Raw genomic sequence first — 15,807 nt, 5'->3', positions numbered from 1 at the left:
ACATTCACATTAAGAATATAAACATAAGCATAACGTTATTCTTATTGAGTAAAATATCAGTATCTAATAAAAGAATTAGTATGAAACTATTGAGTTTCTAATCATCACTTGAGAGGACAGTCATTTTGTGTTGTCCCTTTTCATTTCCAAAAATTGGAACCAAACAGGTGGCAAGCAATTGTACTCTGAAGAAAGTGATAGTTTTGACACTAAGTATAATGAGAACACTGGTTTATGAAAGGCAACCTATATTTGTGAGGCTTGAGCAGAGGACAGTTAATGTATTCAGTCTCTGGGACCAGTGATAAAACCAAGTACTATGTGAATAGATATGTGCTGAATATGGTTTAAAGGTAGAACACTATTTCATTTCATTGAAGATTCTGATCACTTTAAAAGGCTGGTTCTTGAAGACAGTAAATAGAACATAGCCCACTGTGATTCCATTTTGGCATGGAGTACGATGAATAAGCTGCTCATACTTAGTGCAAGTGGCTGTTTTCATGTCCCTAGACCATATACTGATGCACGTTTCTTCCATATACAAGCCTTAGTAATGTGTGTATAGATGAATATGTTAAACTTTTTACTGTAACTAAGCAAGATCATTTCGTGAAGGGTAAGACTGAGTTGGTGAACTGATTTGTAAAAGCCAGTGTGAGATGGAGCAGCTAGCAAACAACTTAAGGGGAAAAAATGGGGTTTTACAGACCTTATGAAATTAAAATCAAAAGCTTTTGTTGCTAAAACTTGGAAGAAAGCTTCTGAGGCATATGTATTTTAAATATAAGCATTTCACATGTAACCTCGTTTAATGTGTTTTCAGTCTTTCCCTTTCCTTCCCTTCCCCTATCAGTCTTGCAGCTGCAGCAAAGTCATGCTAAATAAACTAACGCTTTCATGGCTGCATAAGGTGACCACTTAAAGACATTTGAAATTACCTGGAGCTGAGTTATACTCTCTTAAGGTTGCTGTTCAACTCTGTGATTTAATTGCAATTGTCCTTACGAACAATAGTGTGTTAATATTTTTTTGAGATACAAAGACCTGATAAATGAACTGAAATGGAAGATAGCAACTGGAACTTCATGACCGTGTTAATAAAGGTTAATAGTGGCTGTCTGGAGTTGGTACAGTTTGTTCTAGCAAACTTAACTGGAATCACTACACTGTGGTAGATTTTCTTGCACTGTTCACAAAAGTGTATATGACAATTGCATGACAGATCATTGGTATTTTTAATTATCTTTTACTTATGAATAGATGTATGTATAGAGATACATGCAAAGTAGCCACTGATACAGTGAGTGGATAATATGTTAAAATCATAATCACAAGAGTAAGAAGTACATTATTTCATTAGTAATTGTTTGCTCTGGGTAAAACAGCTAAATCTCATTTTAAGCTCAAATTATTTTTCATTATTTTTAATATGGTATTTCTTACTTCAATTCTAAGTCATTATGACCAGTTGTTAAAAAAGTGGAGGAAAAGTAAATAGAGGTTTCTCATGTTTCTGCACAGACTGCATTGCTACTGTAACTGACAGCCATTATTTAACTTATTACCCTGCTTTGGTTTGCTGTTGTTCATTTGACATAATGTTTAGCTGTTTTCTGCAGTTTTCATTAGACTCTTTAAAAATCTGTTGCAATGGAAACTTAGGTTTCCTAGCCCACACAGCTGTACATGAATTAGATCTTCCAAGTCCTGTTGAAGATATTGAGAAACAGTACAGACCTATACTTTCAGTGTGTTAAGATTTAGTATTTTGACATGACCGGATAAATTTCTGCACTGTTTTGACTGTCATCCATTTACTTCTGTTCAACTTAGGTATTTTCTGAGTTCAGATGTTTGAACAATTTTAATGTGCTCACGCCCTCTAGTGTCTCTACAGGTGTTGTTCCCTTTACATATATTTTACAGTGGTTTGTAGGATAATCTATAAATGGATTAGTGCTGTGCTTTTGCATCAGCATTTTTAAGAGTCTAACCTTATTCTAAATCCTTGTTCTTTAACTCAAAGCATTCAAAGATTATTCTGTTAGAGAAAAAATTAAAACACACAAACTTTTGGAAAAAAATTATTAGTAACAATTTGGCTGCATATTAAAATAAATATAACAAGAGAGGATTTTTATTGGTCTAGATTGTCAAAGTAGTCACTGGAAACAATTTGTAGTTAAGATGTATAGACAATATCTTCTACAGAAACTGTTAAATCCGTGCTCTGTCAACATAAGTAACATAAGCCTTGTTTACAAATATTTTTCTTTCAAGTTCCTTGATGTGGACATGTTACAGAAATGTCAGTTCTTTTCTAGATTTAGAAACATGATTAATACTGTAATCCTACAGTTAGTTATTCTAAAATAAACTTTTCACTAAATTATCACTAACCTGTAAATCCAGGAAGAAGAGTATCCACCACGGGATGATTTCAGTGATGCAGATCAGCTTAGAGTGGGCAATGATGGCATCTTCATGTTGGCATTTTTCAGTAAGTTATCTTGTATCCCAGACCTATAGAGGTATCTCTTAATTGTACCTTATTTCTATGGAATATAAAAAGTAACTGTGATAAAACTGCGTTAATGTACTGTATTTATTTTTTTTTTACCTGTATGCAGATATAAGTACATCCTGTTTTAGATGTAGCCAGTGTTTTGCTTTTTTTCCTGTGACACCTTTTGCATATTAGGGGACAAAAATAATCACTGTTCTGAGGTACATAAAGACTGTACTGTTTTACTATAAGTTGAGTAGTTCTGTCGTCTTCCAGTTGGACAACCAGCTCTAAAGGCTGAATCACAGAGACCTGGCAACCAACTTTAAGGTAGAAGAAATTTGAGAAAGAGTGTGCTGTATAAAAGTTGCCTGTATTAGTAGAGTGAATTAAGTAGCTGCGTGTGGCCTTGTGGAACAATTGCAGCTACGCTTAACTTCAGATTGAGCTACCTGCTAGTGCATAAATATGTAGAGTTCTCAGATAGTCTCTGGTTACAGCCAGCACTACTTGACCAGTTATTCAGGCACTGTCTCTGTATGCTGTGCATTCTTTGCCTTGTACTTTACCTACTGTGTTGAGTAAATTTAGATTTAGCCACTGGAAGTTAATTGCAGAAGAAAGTTGCTTCAGTTTCACTAATTACATGATTATTTCTAATTTTAAGGCTATTTCCCTGTTCTGAAATGAACCTGTGTAAAAGTTTGGGGTGGGGGATGCAGCCATTCTTCCTAGCAGTCATCAGGATGAAAGCTGATCATTCATTAAAATCCTCTTCATGCCTTTCATCCTGAATTTCATTTTAGTTCATGTCCCTTTTATGTCTATCTTAGTTACCTATTTCATGACTGGAGATGCAGGTTATAGAACTTCAAAATTTGTTCTTGCTCATATATAATGCACAGCTTGGGGATTGTGTCTTCGAAGGAGAATAATTGGTCTATCTCACATAGCAAATATACAGGTATTTGTTTGGTGACAAAATGACTTTTGTATCCTAATCAGTTTCTGTAATTGGACCATAAAAAGGGTCCAATTTTGAGGGGTGAAGGGATATCTTCATTTTCTTTTTCCCTTTCTTCACCTGCCCTGTGTTCTGTAACCATTTGTATTTAACCTGTTTAGGTTCTGTGTATTGTATGAACTTGCTCTTGCTTTCAAGTCCTGATTCAGGCCCTCATTAGCACTGCGATTGGAAGTCAAGTGGATGAATTGATGGCTCCAAAATGTTTTAAGTCTATTATATCATTAGTGAAAGCACATTAGTTTGCACCTAGGAGTGTGGTAGTTAAAATCACGCTGTGCAGAGGCTGCACTAGAAGCAAATAATTTTGACTATTATATGTGGTATTCACGTATGAGAATTTATGTAGTTTATTTGGTATTTATGTTCATTATGTGAGGAGTTAACAACTCACTGAATACATAGATCTCATTTTCAGTGTGGGTTTTTTTTTGTGGGAGTGGGGAATTGAAGAATTAGATGAAAAAGGAACTAAATAACTCAGAGGGAATAGATCTCAAACTGTGTGTGGGATGTATTCCTCTTCTTTTAAGGACCATAAATTTGATGTATGACATGCCATGGTTTTATGATTTTTGGTTATCGATGTTCCACAGTAAACTCAGGGGTGCAGGAGTTAAAATTTCCAGAACAGCTCTATTTTTTTTTTTTTTTTTTTTTTTTTTTCTTCCTACATGGGTTATGTTTAAATCCTGGAAGCAGAGGTGGCAGATCAGTGAGAACCTGGAATAAGTTTCCTCATGTAGCTAAAATGCAGGAAAACAGTATCAGGAACTTTGTTACAGTGAGAGGATCACAGAAAGAACAACTTGTTCTTGATGAGCTCACTCAGATTCTTTCTGTGACTGTTACGTACAGCACTTGTACGAAGATCTTGGGAGATGGTTGCCTTAATTTTAAGTGTAAAACAGAAATTAGCTTTTGTTACTTCATTTTATTCAATGAAGCATAATCAAATACATATTTTTTGTTCTTTTTTTAATGTTCCTGCCTGATGATTGACATCTACTAGTGATGTGTAGGTACCATCTAGTGGTAGTTGCAGAACCTGCAAAAATATTTGTCTTCAGGCCATCTAGTGGTCAGATATTTCTTTTGTGGCAGCTTGGTATGTAAAAGTTAAAAACCTCTTTGTCATCTAAGTTGAAAAATACTGTTGTGTTTTGCTTAACGAAAGAAAAGGAGACAGTATAGTCTAAGTCTTTTACATCAACATGTTGCTTTGTTTTCAAAATGACTTAAGGTTTTGTGTTTTTTTTTTGTTTTTTTTTTTTATTTTTATTTTTTTTTTATTTAGCACTTGTTTCAGAAACTTAGGGGGAAAAATTTGGAAACCAACCTATTTTATCTTAAAGGAATAAAATCATACGGTTTAAGAAACTTTTGGAGCTTGTGGTTATGGTGGTGAGCAAAAAATGTGCTCTCTAGTGATCAGGGCTGGATTTCTATCAGTTTCTGTCATAGAATGGTTTAGGTTGGAGGGGACCTTAAAGATCATCTAGATCCAACCTCCCTGCCACGGGCAGAGTTGCCATCCACTAGATCAAGTTGCCCAGGATCCAGTCCAGCCTGGCCCTTGAACACCTCCAAAGATCCGTCCATAACTTCTCTGGGCAACCTGTTCCAGCACCTTACCACCCTCTGAGAAGAATAAATCTTCCTGATATCAAACTTAAATCTCCCCTGTTTTAATTTAAAGCCATTCCTTGTCCTGTGATCATCAGAACGTAGAAAGTCAGTCTCCCTAGTGCTTGTAAGTAAGTACTGGGAGAGTATGATGAGGTCTTGCTGGTGCCTTCTCTTCTCCAAGCTGAACAAGCTCAACTCCCTCAACCTTTGTTCATGGAAGAGAGACTCCAGCCCTTTAATAATCTTTGTGGCCCTCTGCTGGACCCACTTCAACAGCTCTGCTCTCATTTTCTACTGAGGGCCCCAGGCTCGAACACAGTACTCCACATGGAGAGACTCACAAGGTCAGAGTAGAGAAGGACAATCACCTCCCTCTCTGTGCTGGTTGTCCCTCTCTTGATGCAGTGCAGGGTACTGTTGGCCTTCTGAGCTGCAAGAGCACACTGCTGGTTCCTGTTCATCTTTTTTGTCCATCAGAGCCTCCCAAGTCCTTCTCCGCAGGTGTCCTTGAACCCTAGGGAAAAAAAAAAAAAAGAATTAGAGCCCATAGATGAGTTGATAAAGAAAGGAAAGAAAAGAAGAAAGATCATAGAATCATAGAATCACAAGGTTGGAAACTACCTATAAGATCATCTAGTCCAACCGTCTTCTCATTACCATTGCTGCCACAAGCTACGAAATCATATCTTGCAGCTCCTCATCCAAACACCACTTAACCAATGCCAGGGACGGTGACTCCACCACCTCCCTGGACAGGCTATTCCAGTGCCTGACCACTCTCTGAAAGAAAAAGTTTTTCTTCATGTCTAACCTAAACCTCCTCTGATACAACTTGCGGCCATTTCTCCGTGCTCTCTGCTCGTTGCCTGGGAGAAGAGGCCAAACTCCTCTTAACCTCCCTTCAGGAAGTTGTAGAGTGCAATGAGGTCTCCTCTGAGCCTCTCTTCTCCAGGAGAGACAATCCCGGCTCCCTCAGCTGCTCCTCATAAGACTTGTGCTCCAGACCCCTCACCAGTTTCATTGCCTTTCTCTGGACACGCTCCAGGGCCTCAGTGTCCTTCCTATAGTGAGGGTCTAAAACTGAACACAGTACTCAAGGTGCAGCCTCACCAGTGCTGAGTAGAGGGGGATGATCACCTCCCTCCTCCTGCTGGCCACACTGTTTCTAATGCAGGCCAGGATGCTGTTGGCCCTCTTGGCCATCTCTCATGTTCAGCCGAGCATCAACCAACACTCCCAGGTCCTTCTCTTCTTCACACTTATCCAGCCACTCATCCCCAAGCCTGTAGCGCTGCATGGGGTTGTTGTGGCCAAAGTGCAGGACCTGACAGTTAGCCTTGTTGAACCTCAGCCCAGAGATCCAGCTTATCCAGATCCCTCTGAAGGGCCTCCCTACCCTTAGGCAGATCAACTCTACCTCCCAGCTTGATGTCATCTGCAAACATATTGAGGTGAGGGTGCACTCAATCCTGTCATCTAGGTCATCAATAAGGATATTAAACAAGATGGGCTCCAGTACTGACCCCTGGGGGGCACCACTTGAAACGGGTCACCAGCTGGACTTGATTCCATTAACCACTACCCATTGGGCATGGCCCTCTAGTCAGTTCCTTACCCAAACGAATGTATACCTGTCCAGACCACGGGCAGCCAGTTTCCGCAGAAGAAACCTGTGAGAGACCGTGTCAAAGGCTTTGCTGAAGTCTAGGTAGACTATATCAACAGCCCTTCCCTCATCTACTAGGCTGGTCACCCAGTCATAGAAGGAGATGAGGTTGGTCAGGCATGACCTGCCTTTCACAAACTCATGCTGGCAGGGCCTGATCCCCTGGACACCATGCATGTGCCAGGCGATCTCACCCAAAATGATTTGCTCCATTACTTTCACTGGTACTGAGGTCAGGCTGACAGGCCTGTAGTTCCCTGGATCCTCCTTACGGCCCTTCTTGAAGATGGGAGTCGCATCAGCAAGTCTCCAATCCTCTGGGACCTCTCCCGTTAATCAGGAGCGCAGATAGATGGCTGAGAGTGGCTTGGCAATCACCCCCGCGAGCTCCCTCAGCACCTGAGGGTGCAGCTCATCCAGTCCTGTGGACTTGTGACAGTCCAGATGGAGGAGGAGCTCTCTGACTGCCTCCACCTGAATCGCTGGGGGTATATTCTGAGCAGCATCCCAGACTTTCAGATCAGGGCGTAGAATGCCTAGAGGATAACTGGTCTGGCTACTAGAGGCAGATGTAACGAAGACATTGAGGACCTCACCACTCTCCTTGTCCTCAGTGGCCACGTTCCCTGCTGCATCAAGTATAGGATGAAAACTATCTTTGGTTCTTCTTTTGCCGTTGATACATATTTGTAAAAGGAATTTTTATTCTCTTTTACTGCAGTGGCCAATCTGAGTTCAGGTTGGGCTCTCACCTTCCTAACTTTCTCCCTGCATACTTAGTTACTTCTTTGTAATCTCCCCAAGCAGCCTGTCCCTTCTTCCAGAGGATGTAGACTCTTTTTCTCCCTGAGTCTCAACAGTATTTCCCAGCTCATCCACACCAGTCATCTACCCGTACGGCTCGCCTTACAGCATTCAGGGACAGCCTGTTCTTGTGCCTTTAAGATTTCCGTCTTGAGGAGCATCCAGGCTTCCTGGGCCCCTTTGCCCTTGAGAAGCGACTCCCAAGGGACCCGTGCTACAAGAACCCTGAACAGATCAAAGTCCGCCCTCTGGAAGTTCAAGAAGGTAGTTTTGCTGGTCACTCTTGTGACATCTCCAAGAATGGAGAATTCTACAATTCCATGGTCGCTCTGCCCAAGATGGTCCCCAACCTTCACTTCTCCCACCAGCCCTTCTCTGTTAGCAAAGGTCAGGTCTAGCAGGGCACCACCCCTGGTAGGCTCTCCTGTCAGTTGCCTAAGGAAGCTATCTTTCAAGCAGTCTAGAAACCTCCTGGACTGCTTCCTCTGTCCTGTGTTATATTTCCAACATACATCAGGAAAGTTGAAGTCTCCCATGAGAACAAGCACTGGCGGTCGCGCGACTTCCGCAAGCTGCTCATAGAACACCTCATCCATCTCTTCATCCTGATAAGGCGGTCTATAACAGACCCCCAACAAGATGTCACCGTTACAGGCCTTCCCCCTGATCCTTACCCATAGACATTCAACTCTGTCATTCCCAACCCTGAGCTCTTCAATATCAAAACAGTCTTTAATATAAAGGGCCACACCACCACCTCGTCTATCCCTTCTGAAGAGCTTGTAGCCATCTATCACAGCACTCCAGTCATGGGAGTGGTCCCACCATGTTTTGGTAAGAGCAACAAGGTCATAATTAGCCTGACTCACAATCGCTTCCAACTCTTCCTGCTTGTTGCTCATGCTGCGTGCACTGGTATGAATGCACTTCAGTCGAGTAGACTGCCTCACCCCCAGCTTAAGCATCGTTCCCCGAGGTTCGTCTCTTGTGAGGCCTGTTTTGTCCCCTTCCCCCTTCGTAGATAGTTTAAAGCTCTTTCAATAAGCCCTGCTAGCTCCTGCGCTAGTATTCATTGCCCCATTTGAGATAGGTGGGTTCCATGGACAGACAATAGGCCAGGGGCTGACTAAACTTCCCCATGATCAAAGAACCCCAAATTTTTTGCTTGACACCAGCCTCCAAGCCAATTATTCATTGCTTGTGCTTTCCAATCCCACTCAGTGTCCCTTACTGGCCCTGAAGGTATAGGGCAGAAGATCACTTGAGCTCCTGATTCTTGAACTAAACGCCTTAAACCCCTGAAATCTTTTCTCATAGTTTGTAGGCTTATCTGAGCAATTTCATCACTGCCCACCTGAACTACAAGTAATGGAAAGTAGTCAGATGATCTAACCAGCGTAGTGAGTTTCCTCATTACGTCTCTGACCCGAGCCCCAGGAAGGCAGCACACTTCCTGGTAGCCCAGGTCAGGTCTGCATATGGGGCCCTCCATTCTTCTGAGAAGGGAGTCACCCACTACAACCACCCTTCTTTCTTTCCTGTCGGAGGCAGTCTCAAGGCATGGGGGTGACCGCCTCGCCCTAGGCTTTCTCCTAGGCAGATCCTCCATCACCTCTTCACTCACCTCTCCTTCAACTTCCAACAACTGGAACCTGTTGCTTAGAGGGAGCTGGGGAACTGGGCTAGGCAGATTGGGGTGTCCTGTGACACCGAATTGGGACTCTCTTCCAGCCTTCCTCATCAGTCAGGTCTATTCAACTGTGACAGGGCAGGGTCACAGGGTCCACCACCTTTCTGGGGGTATTTTCCCAGAACCTTTCCCTCTGGTAAGCCAGCGAGTCACTCCACCAGTCGATCTCCCGCTCACACTCCCTGATGGCCCTAAGTCTCTGCACCTCATCTTTAAGTTCCACCTAACTAAGTAGCTCATCCACCTGCTCACACCTCACACAGGTGGAGTCCCTGCTACTCTCCCTAGGCAACAACATGCTCAGGCACTCCCTGCAGCCATAGACCTGAACAGTGACATTTCTCCATCTGGGTTGCCATGGTCTTCTTAGAACAAGCCTGCTGTGTAGTGGAGACTGTGTTTCGGCCTGCCAAGGGACTGCCAAGAAAAGCTGGTCTCTTGAGCAAGGAGGGACCAAAGTTTACAATTCTCACCATTAGACCCACCTCCCACATGCACAGATGTAGCACCCTATGGGAAATGAAGGCTGTGCTCACTTACTGAACCTCCCCTTTCTCAGTGAGCAGAAACAATGGTTTCTCACCTGATCTGTTTTGTGTAATAGAAGCTATTTAAAGCTTATTATCAGGTGTGAAGGTTAAGGATGGGTGTTTAAACTGTGCTGCTAATGTGCCAGCTCTACCCCTGCTGACTCAGGAGCCCACCCATAAGCTGCCAGCTCCTAGCACAAGCGTGGTGCTGATGCTGGCCTCAAAAAAGCCTTAAAAAGAGCTTTTTGGTTGGCCTTTTTACTCCAGATCCCTTGCCAATGCAGACTTATCTGCTCAGAAGCTAGTCTCTGTGGCAAATGGATCAAACAGCTGAATTTCAAGTTCTTGATGACATGTGATTTGTATTTGAATAATTTCTGGGCAATTTAAACGCGTCTACAACTCAAAATCAGAGAAGTCTCAATACAGAGAAATTTAAATTTTGTTCCAGGTGCTATGTTGGAACAATTAATACCCATTCCTTCATAAGCTAATGTTGAATTTTTAAAGCTAGTAAATGCTTCAGTCAATAAACTGCACACAAGCTAGGAAATCTACCTGTGGAGGTTGCAAGCAGGCATGAATTGAGAGGTTTTGTAAAGATTAGGTTGGCTTAGCCACCAACAAAAAAAGACCATAACAAATTCATTGTACAGACAACTCAGGGAATAAAGGAAATAGTTGTGTATGGCTGCATTTTGTATATGTAGTTGCCATTATAATCTCATTACAGACTTAAGCTGTGGGTTAAATTTGGAACCAACATATATCTTCAGACCAGTTTTATATTTAGTATCATGGAAAAGATGCTAGTAAACTTAAGATGAGTAATTAATATGAAGGTGTAGAAAGCTAAGTTGAAAAGATCAGCAAGTGGAGTGAAAGAACGTGAGGAGGAAGAAATAGATATGTTCTACTTTGTTTGTTGCTATTGTTGGATTTTTTAATGTAATAAGATTAGAAACGGAAAAACTACGTTTTCTGCATTGACTGTAAATTGTGGGAATAAAATATGTGTCAGTATTGGCATTGGTCCTGTAACATGTTAATCAGCCACAGAGACAGTGGGATCATGGGCACCCTCAGCACATTCACAGGTAGTACTAAGCTGAGTGGTGCAGTTGATAGAACGTAAGAGATGCCATTCAAAGAGACCTAGACAAACTTGAGAAGTGGGCCAACATGAACCTAATGAGGATCAACAAGGTCAAGTGCAAGATGTTGCACTTGGATTGGAGTAAAGTAATCCCAGGTATGTACTGGAAGAAGAATTCATTGAGAGCTGACCTGCGGAGAAAGACTTGGGAGGGGGGATGGGAGGGCCTGATGAATGAATAGCCTGGACGTGAAGCTGCAGCGTGTTCTTGCAGCTCTGAAGGCCAACAGAAAACACAGAAATTTTAACCTATTGCAGTTTTTGGAAAGCAGCTTCTTACCTGTTGCTCAGTATGAGTTTTGTTGTCACAAAATAACTCTAATGGCTGATTTTTTTTAAATGTAATTTGAAATATATTCATATATGCTTACTCTTCTTGTTGTCACTTCAAGAGTGTATTAAAAATAAAAACCAAAACATTTAACAGTCCTACTTGTTGTGTGTTGTTAGAGTAGTAAAAAGAGAGACTGAAGTCATGGCTTCAGTGTAGACAGCGAAAGTTTAATCTAAATAAATTTATTAAAGAGAAGAGGACAGTAGCTGAGAGTTAGGCTAAGATATGAATATGATCATTGGAATGGGAAGCAGTTCTTGTTGCATAATGCAGAGGGTTGCATTTGTTGCAGCAAGAAGTTTGCACAATTTAGTGATTTCTGAGCTGTGGACAGAGATGCTTTGTTTTGTCAATCTCTCTCTGACTTTGAAATAAGTAGAAGCGTATGCAGAAGGCAAATCTCACTACTTAGTTCATGCATCCTAATAAAACTAAACTTGCATAATTTACAGCTGCTAGACAGTCTATGGTTTTTCTTTCCCATTTTTGTTATCTGATGCTAACTTGGTGGAACAACACACTGAGTAAGGCAAAGGGAATAAAGTTTGAGCAATACTGGAAAACGTTGATGCCTTGTATTTCAGGAGTTGTGCAAATAACTCAGTGTTAAATATCTTCCTGATACTCAGTGACTGAGGATCTTATTTGGAATTTTTTGCTTAGGATAATTTGAAAAGAAAAAACAGTGGTGTTTAAAAATTTGACTCTAAGAACTTAATTCCCTTAGTATACTTGGGTAAATTATTCTTTTTACAATATATACGAAATGTAGGTGCTGTAAATCCTTGCCTTTATATATAACCATTAAAAATGGTAAGTACTATGCTTAGTCCATTATATACTTGTCTGTCGTCTTTCTCCTTAATGGCTTGCCTGTCAGAGCCACAAGTCAGTCACAATCAGTAGCACAAGGAGAAGGGGAAGAGCAGTAACTAGTTATCACAGAATGGCCAGGGTTGGAAGGGACCTCAAGGATCAAGGATCCCCAACCCCCCTGCCACATGCAGGGCCAACAACCTCCCCATTTAATACCAGACCAGGCTGCCCAGGGCCCCATCCAACCTGGCATCCACAACCTCTCTGGGCAGCCTGTTCCAGCACCTCACCACTCCCTCTGTAAAGAACTTCCCCCTGACATCCAACCTAAATCTTCCCTCCCTCAACTTAAAATCTTTCCCTTGTCCTGCTGTTATCTATCCTTTCAGAGAGTTGATTCCCCTCCTGTTTGTGCTGAAAGGCTGCAATGAGGTCAGCTTGCAGCCTTCTTTTCTCCAGGCTGAACAAGCCCAGCCTGTAGTTATGTATGGGGCAGGAACAGACATGCTGAAGAACTGACTTCTGCAAATGTTACTGTTGAAAGTATGGTGAATTTGAAAAGCATGCTTAAAAATGGGAATTCCTGCTTCTAGAGCAAATTGTCCAAGCTTTCTCAAATGTAAATGCTGTTTGTTTTGGAAAGCTATGTAAATGTCAGGATTGCTAGCATGTTGTTCTGCAACTGATATGTAATAAAATACTATTTGTTTATTTCTTTTCTGCATATACTGGGTTGGATCAGTGTTTATTTAAAGTTTTGAGGGTTTTTTATTAGTAATTAACATAACAGTAAACTTTCTCATCATCATCAGAGGCAAGATGTTTTCTCACTTGTACAAAATGACTGTGATGATGATGCGAAGTCTTTCAAAATTTCTCTTGAAACTTCAGTTCTTTAAGTGAATGGAAATTCAGTGTTACAAACTATTCCATTTCTGCTTTTGAGGAAAAATCATCACGACTCAATGTGGTTATTGGAGGAGTTGTAGCGAGGTTTTAAATTGCAAAGAAATAAATAAGAAATCTCTTGAAAGGGTTACCTAGAAACAGTTTTTCTGTTCCTGAAGTTTTACTGTGTGTTCAGATTTTTACTGCCAAGACAGACGTTTCCTGTATGATGTAATGCTCTGCCCCCAAGTATTGGGTCTTAGACCATTCAGAATTTGTGTGCAGGAGTTCTCTCCTCTGTCCTACGTCCATTCTTCCCTGCCTCTTTGATGCCTTCTGGGTTTACTGTGGGCTTAATTTCCTTCATGTACATTGTCTGGTCCTTTCTGGGATTTGTCATCTTCCTTTAGTGCTCTCAGCTGTTCTGATCTATGGCCTTTTCTTTAGTTCCCTCATTCCCAAGGCTGGTATACTGCCTAATTGGGATTACCCCACTTTGACCCAATACAGACTGAAGTCTGTACGTATGACATTGTTGTGTGTCAACTGGATGAGCAGTAAAACATGAAACATGTAATTGTGTTTCTACTGAGAGCTGTATCAAATTAACAGAAGTAGCAATAGTACTCATGCTCAATGTTGTTTTTATTGCTTCATTTTTTTCTATGTAAAGGATGCTTGGATATAGATCTAGAAGAGAAGACAGTAACCAACAAAACCAACTTTTCAACTTCATACACTGTGTTTGCAGAGCAAGATCAGATGATTTTACTGTGTTCTATTCAAACTGAATAAAGCTGAATATGCAACCTTGGTGCGCACACGTGTGCATATAACTAGATCACAAAATTGTAACAAGTTTATTTTCTGTTTGAATCCAAATATTGTATGCTCAAGTCCTTTATTTGCATTCACCCTTCTTGTCTACTGTTGTCTGCTCAGATTTCTGTAGCAAAGTATTACTTTCTTTCATGTTGGAATGTTCTCTTGTTTAAAGTATTAGGTCAGATCCTGTTTACCATTTACTTTATTATTAAGTGACTATATACCATTGAGAATGTCTGGATTCAAAGTAATCTGACAGCTTGAATTACCAAAAGGGAACTGCAGACTCTGTAAGCATGTCCTTTTTAGTTATTAAGTGAAATTAATGTGAAGTCTGTTTACTTAGCTATACAGATTAACACAAGCTACTGTTTCTTTTATTTTATAGTGGCATTTATTTTCAACTGGATTGGATTTTGTTTATCCTTCTGTATAACCAATACCATAGCTGGAAGGTATGGTGCAATCTGTGGATTTGGTCTGTCTCTGATCAAATGGATTCTCATTGTACGGGTATGTTTTTTGATTCTACTTGTAGAACCAACCCATAATACTTTATCCAAGCATACAGTATTGGCATTATAAACAAGTATTTCCAGCACTTAGTGCCTAGAACTTTTTCTAACTTGCACTTTAGTAGGGAATTTACTTGCTATATGTTCATATGTACTTAGTAAAGATGAAACTTAATCTATTTTTATCTGATTTACCATTTATGTGGCGTTTCCTTTAAAATAAATGTAGATTGACTCATTCTTTGAACAAATATTTAAAGGCATGCATAAGTGGAGCAAATATAAAAATATCATTTTAATTATTCAGAAAGTTTCCTAAAAGAAAAATTTACAAGTGGTGTGTCAGCCTACCAAAGGAAAACAAAACAAAAAAACACTGCTTTCTTATATCTCACAGGGAAAAGAAAACCAGGTACATACATACAGTGTTGAGTCAAAATCAAGTTTGAAGTTAGTCATGTTTTTACCAGCTTAAATACTTTCAGAAAGTTATGCTAACTAAACGGAGGCAATTTCTCTGAGAAAATACTAGATGAAACTTAATAATTCTGAACTTGAATTACATGTGTCTCTGGTACACCATTAAAATCTCATCCTGCCTATTGAAGGAGAAGATCTTGTATTAATAGTAGTCTTTTATGTGCTGCCAACACTGATTATTATTTTTTTTCTCCTGTACATGCAACTAATATAACTTCATTTACTCTTTGCACAATAGTGCAAGGCTTGTAATGAGGAGAGATTACATGGGGCCTTGGGTGGCACATGTCCTTCATCCTTCTTACATCTGAAAGGTATTTTCTTTTCTTCCCCAAGACAGAGGAATGCTACCAGACTAGATGGGATTCTGGTATATTTAAGTGGATTCAGGTTTGGAATGGAATTTGTCTTAATGGACAAGATGTGAATTTTTTAACTATGTATCTATTGTAGCTCCTTTAAACTTTAGTTCAGGTATACAAAACAGAAGGCAGAACTTGATTGTTGCAGGTTTTATTGTTCTTGTCTACTTGAAAATACGCTCATAACACTAAAATGAACATATGCTAAACTTCTTTAAATAATTACTAAGTTGTAGCCTGTATTTCAAATCTTTTGTATAATCTGTTACTAATTTGGAAACACTAGATCTGATCAGTTCCAAGACCTCAAGGCTTCTTTTTCACAGCGGAGGTTATCTTCCTGTGCTGTATCCCTTTCTAGAGAAAATAACAGAAGCAAGTAGGATATATGCTGACAATTTTGTTTTAATGGTGATGCACATGTGTACATATGCACAAAAATATTACATTATTTCAATCTCCTCAAATGGTTTGTGTTGCACTTCTTCATTCAGTAGTAAGAAAAAAAAAATTGCCTAACTAGTCCTATTTTACACGTCTAACTTAAAAATATATATATATATAAAACAAATAGAATTG

The 15,807-nt window shown here is 40.2% G+C and overlaps 1 protein-coding gene across 3 annotated transcripts in view; it reads left to right on the top strand.

Moving 5' to 3' along the window:
* Positions 1–15,807, top strand: part of NDFIP2 (Nedd4 family interacting protein 2) — a 51,613-nt gene that overhangs the window by 26,637 nt on the left and 9,169 nt on the right. For all 3 annotated transcript variants that reach the window (XM_042838697.1, XM_042838695.1, XM_042838696.1), the window contains 2 exons: positions 2,416–2,503; positions 14,260–14,384. In XM_042838697.1, coding sequence (XP_042694631.1) covers positions 2,416–2,503; positions 14,260–14,384 — 213 coding nt within the window. The remainder of the gene's footprint in view (positions 1–2,415; positions 2,504–14,259; positions 14,385–15,807) is intronic.

The sequence above is a fragment of the Centrocercus urophasianus genome, unplaced genomic scaffold (assembly GCF_019232065.1).
Source record: "Centrocercus urophasianus isolate 14NV4802_14NV808 unplaced genomic scaffold, USGS_Curo_1.0 seq_9, whole genome shotgun sequence".
Lineage (NCBI taxonomy): Eukaryota > Metazoa > Chordata > Aves > Galliformes > Phasianidae > Centrocercus > Centrocercus urophasianus.
Note: the sequence above shows the minus strand (reverse complement) of the source record. Positions and strands in the feature narration are given on the sequence as shown.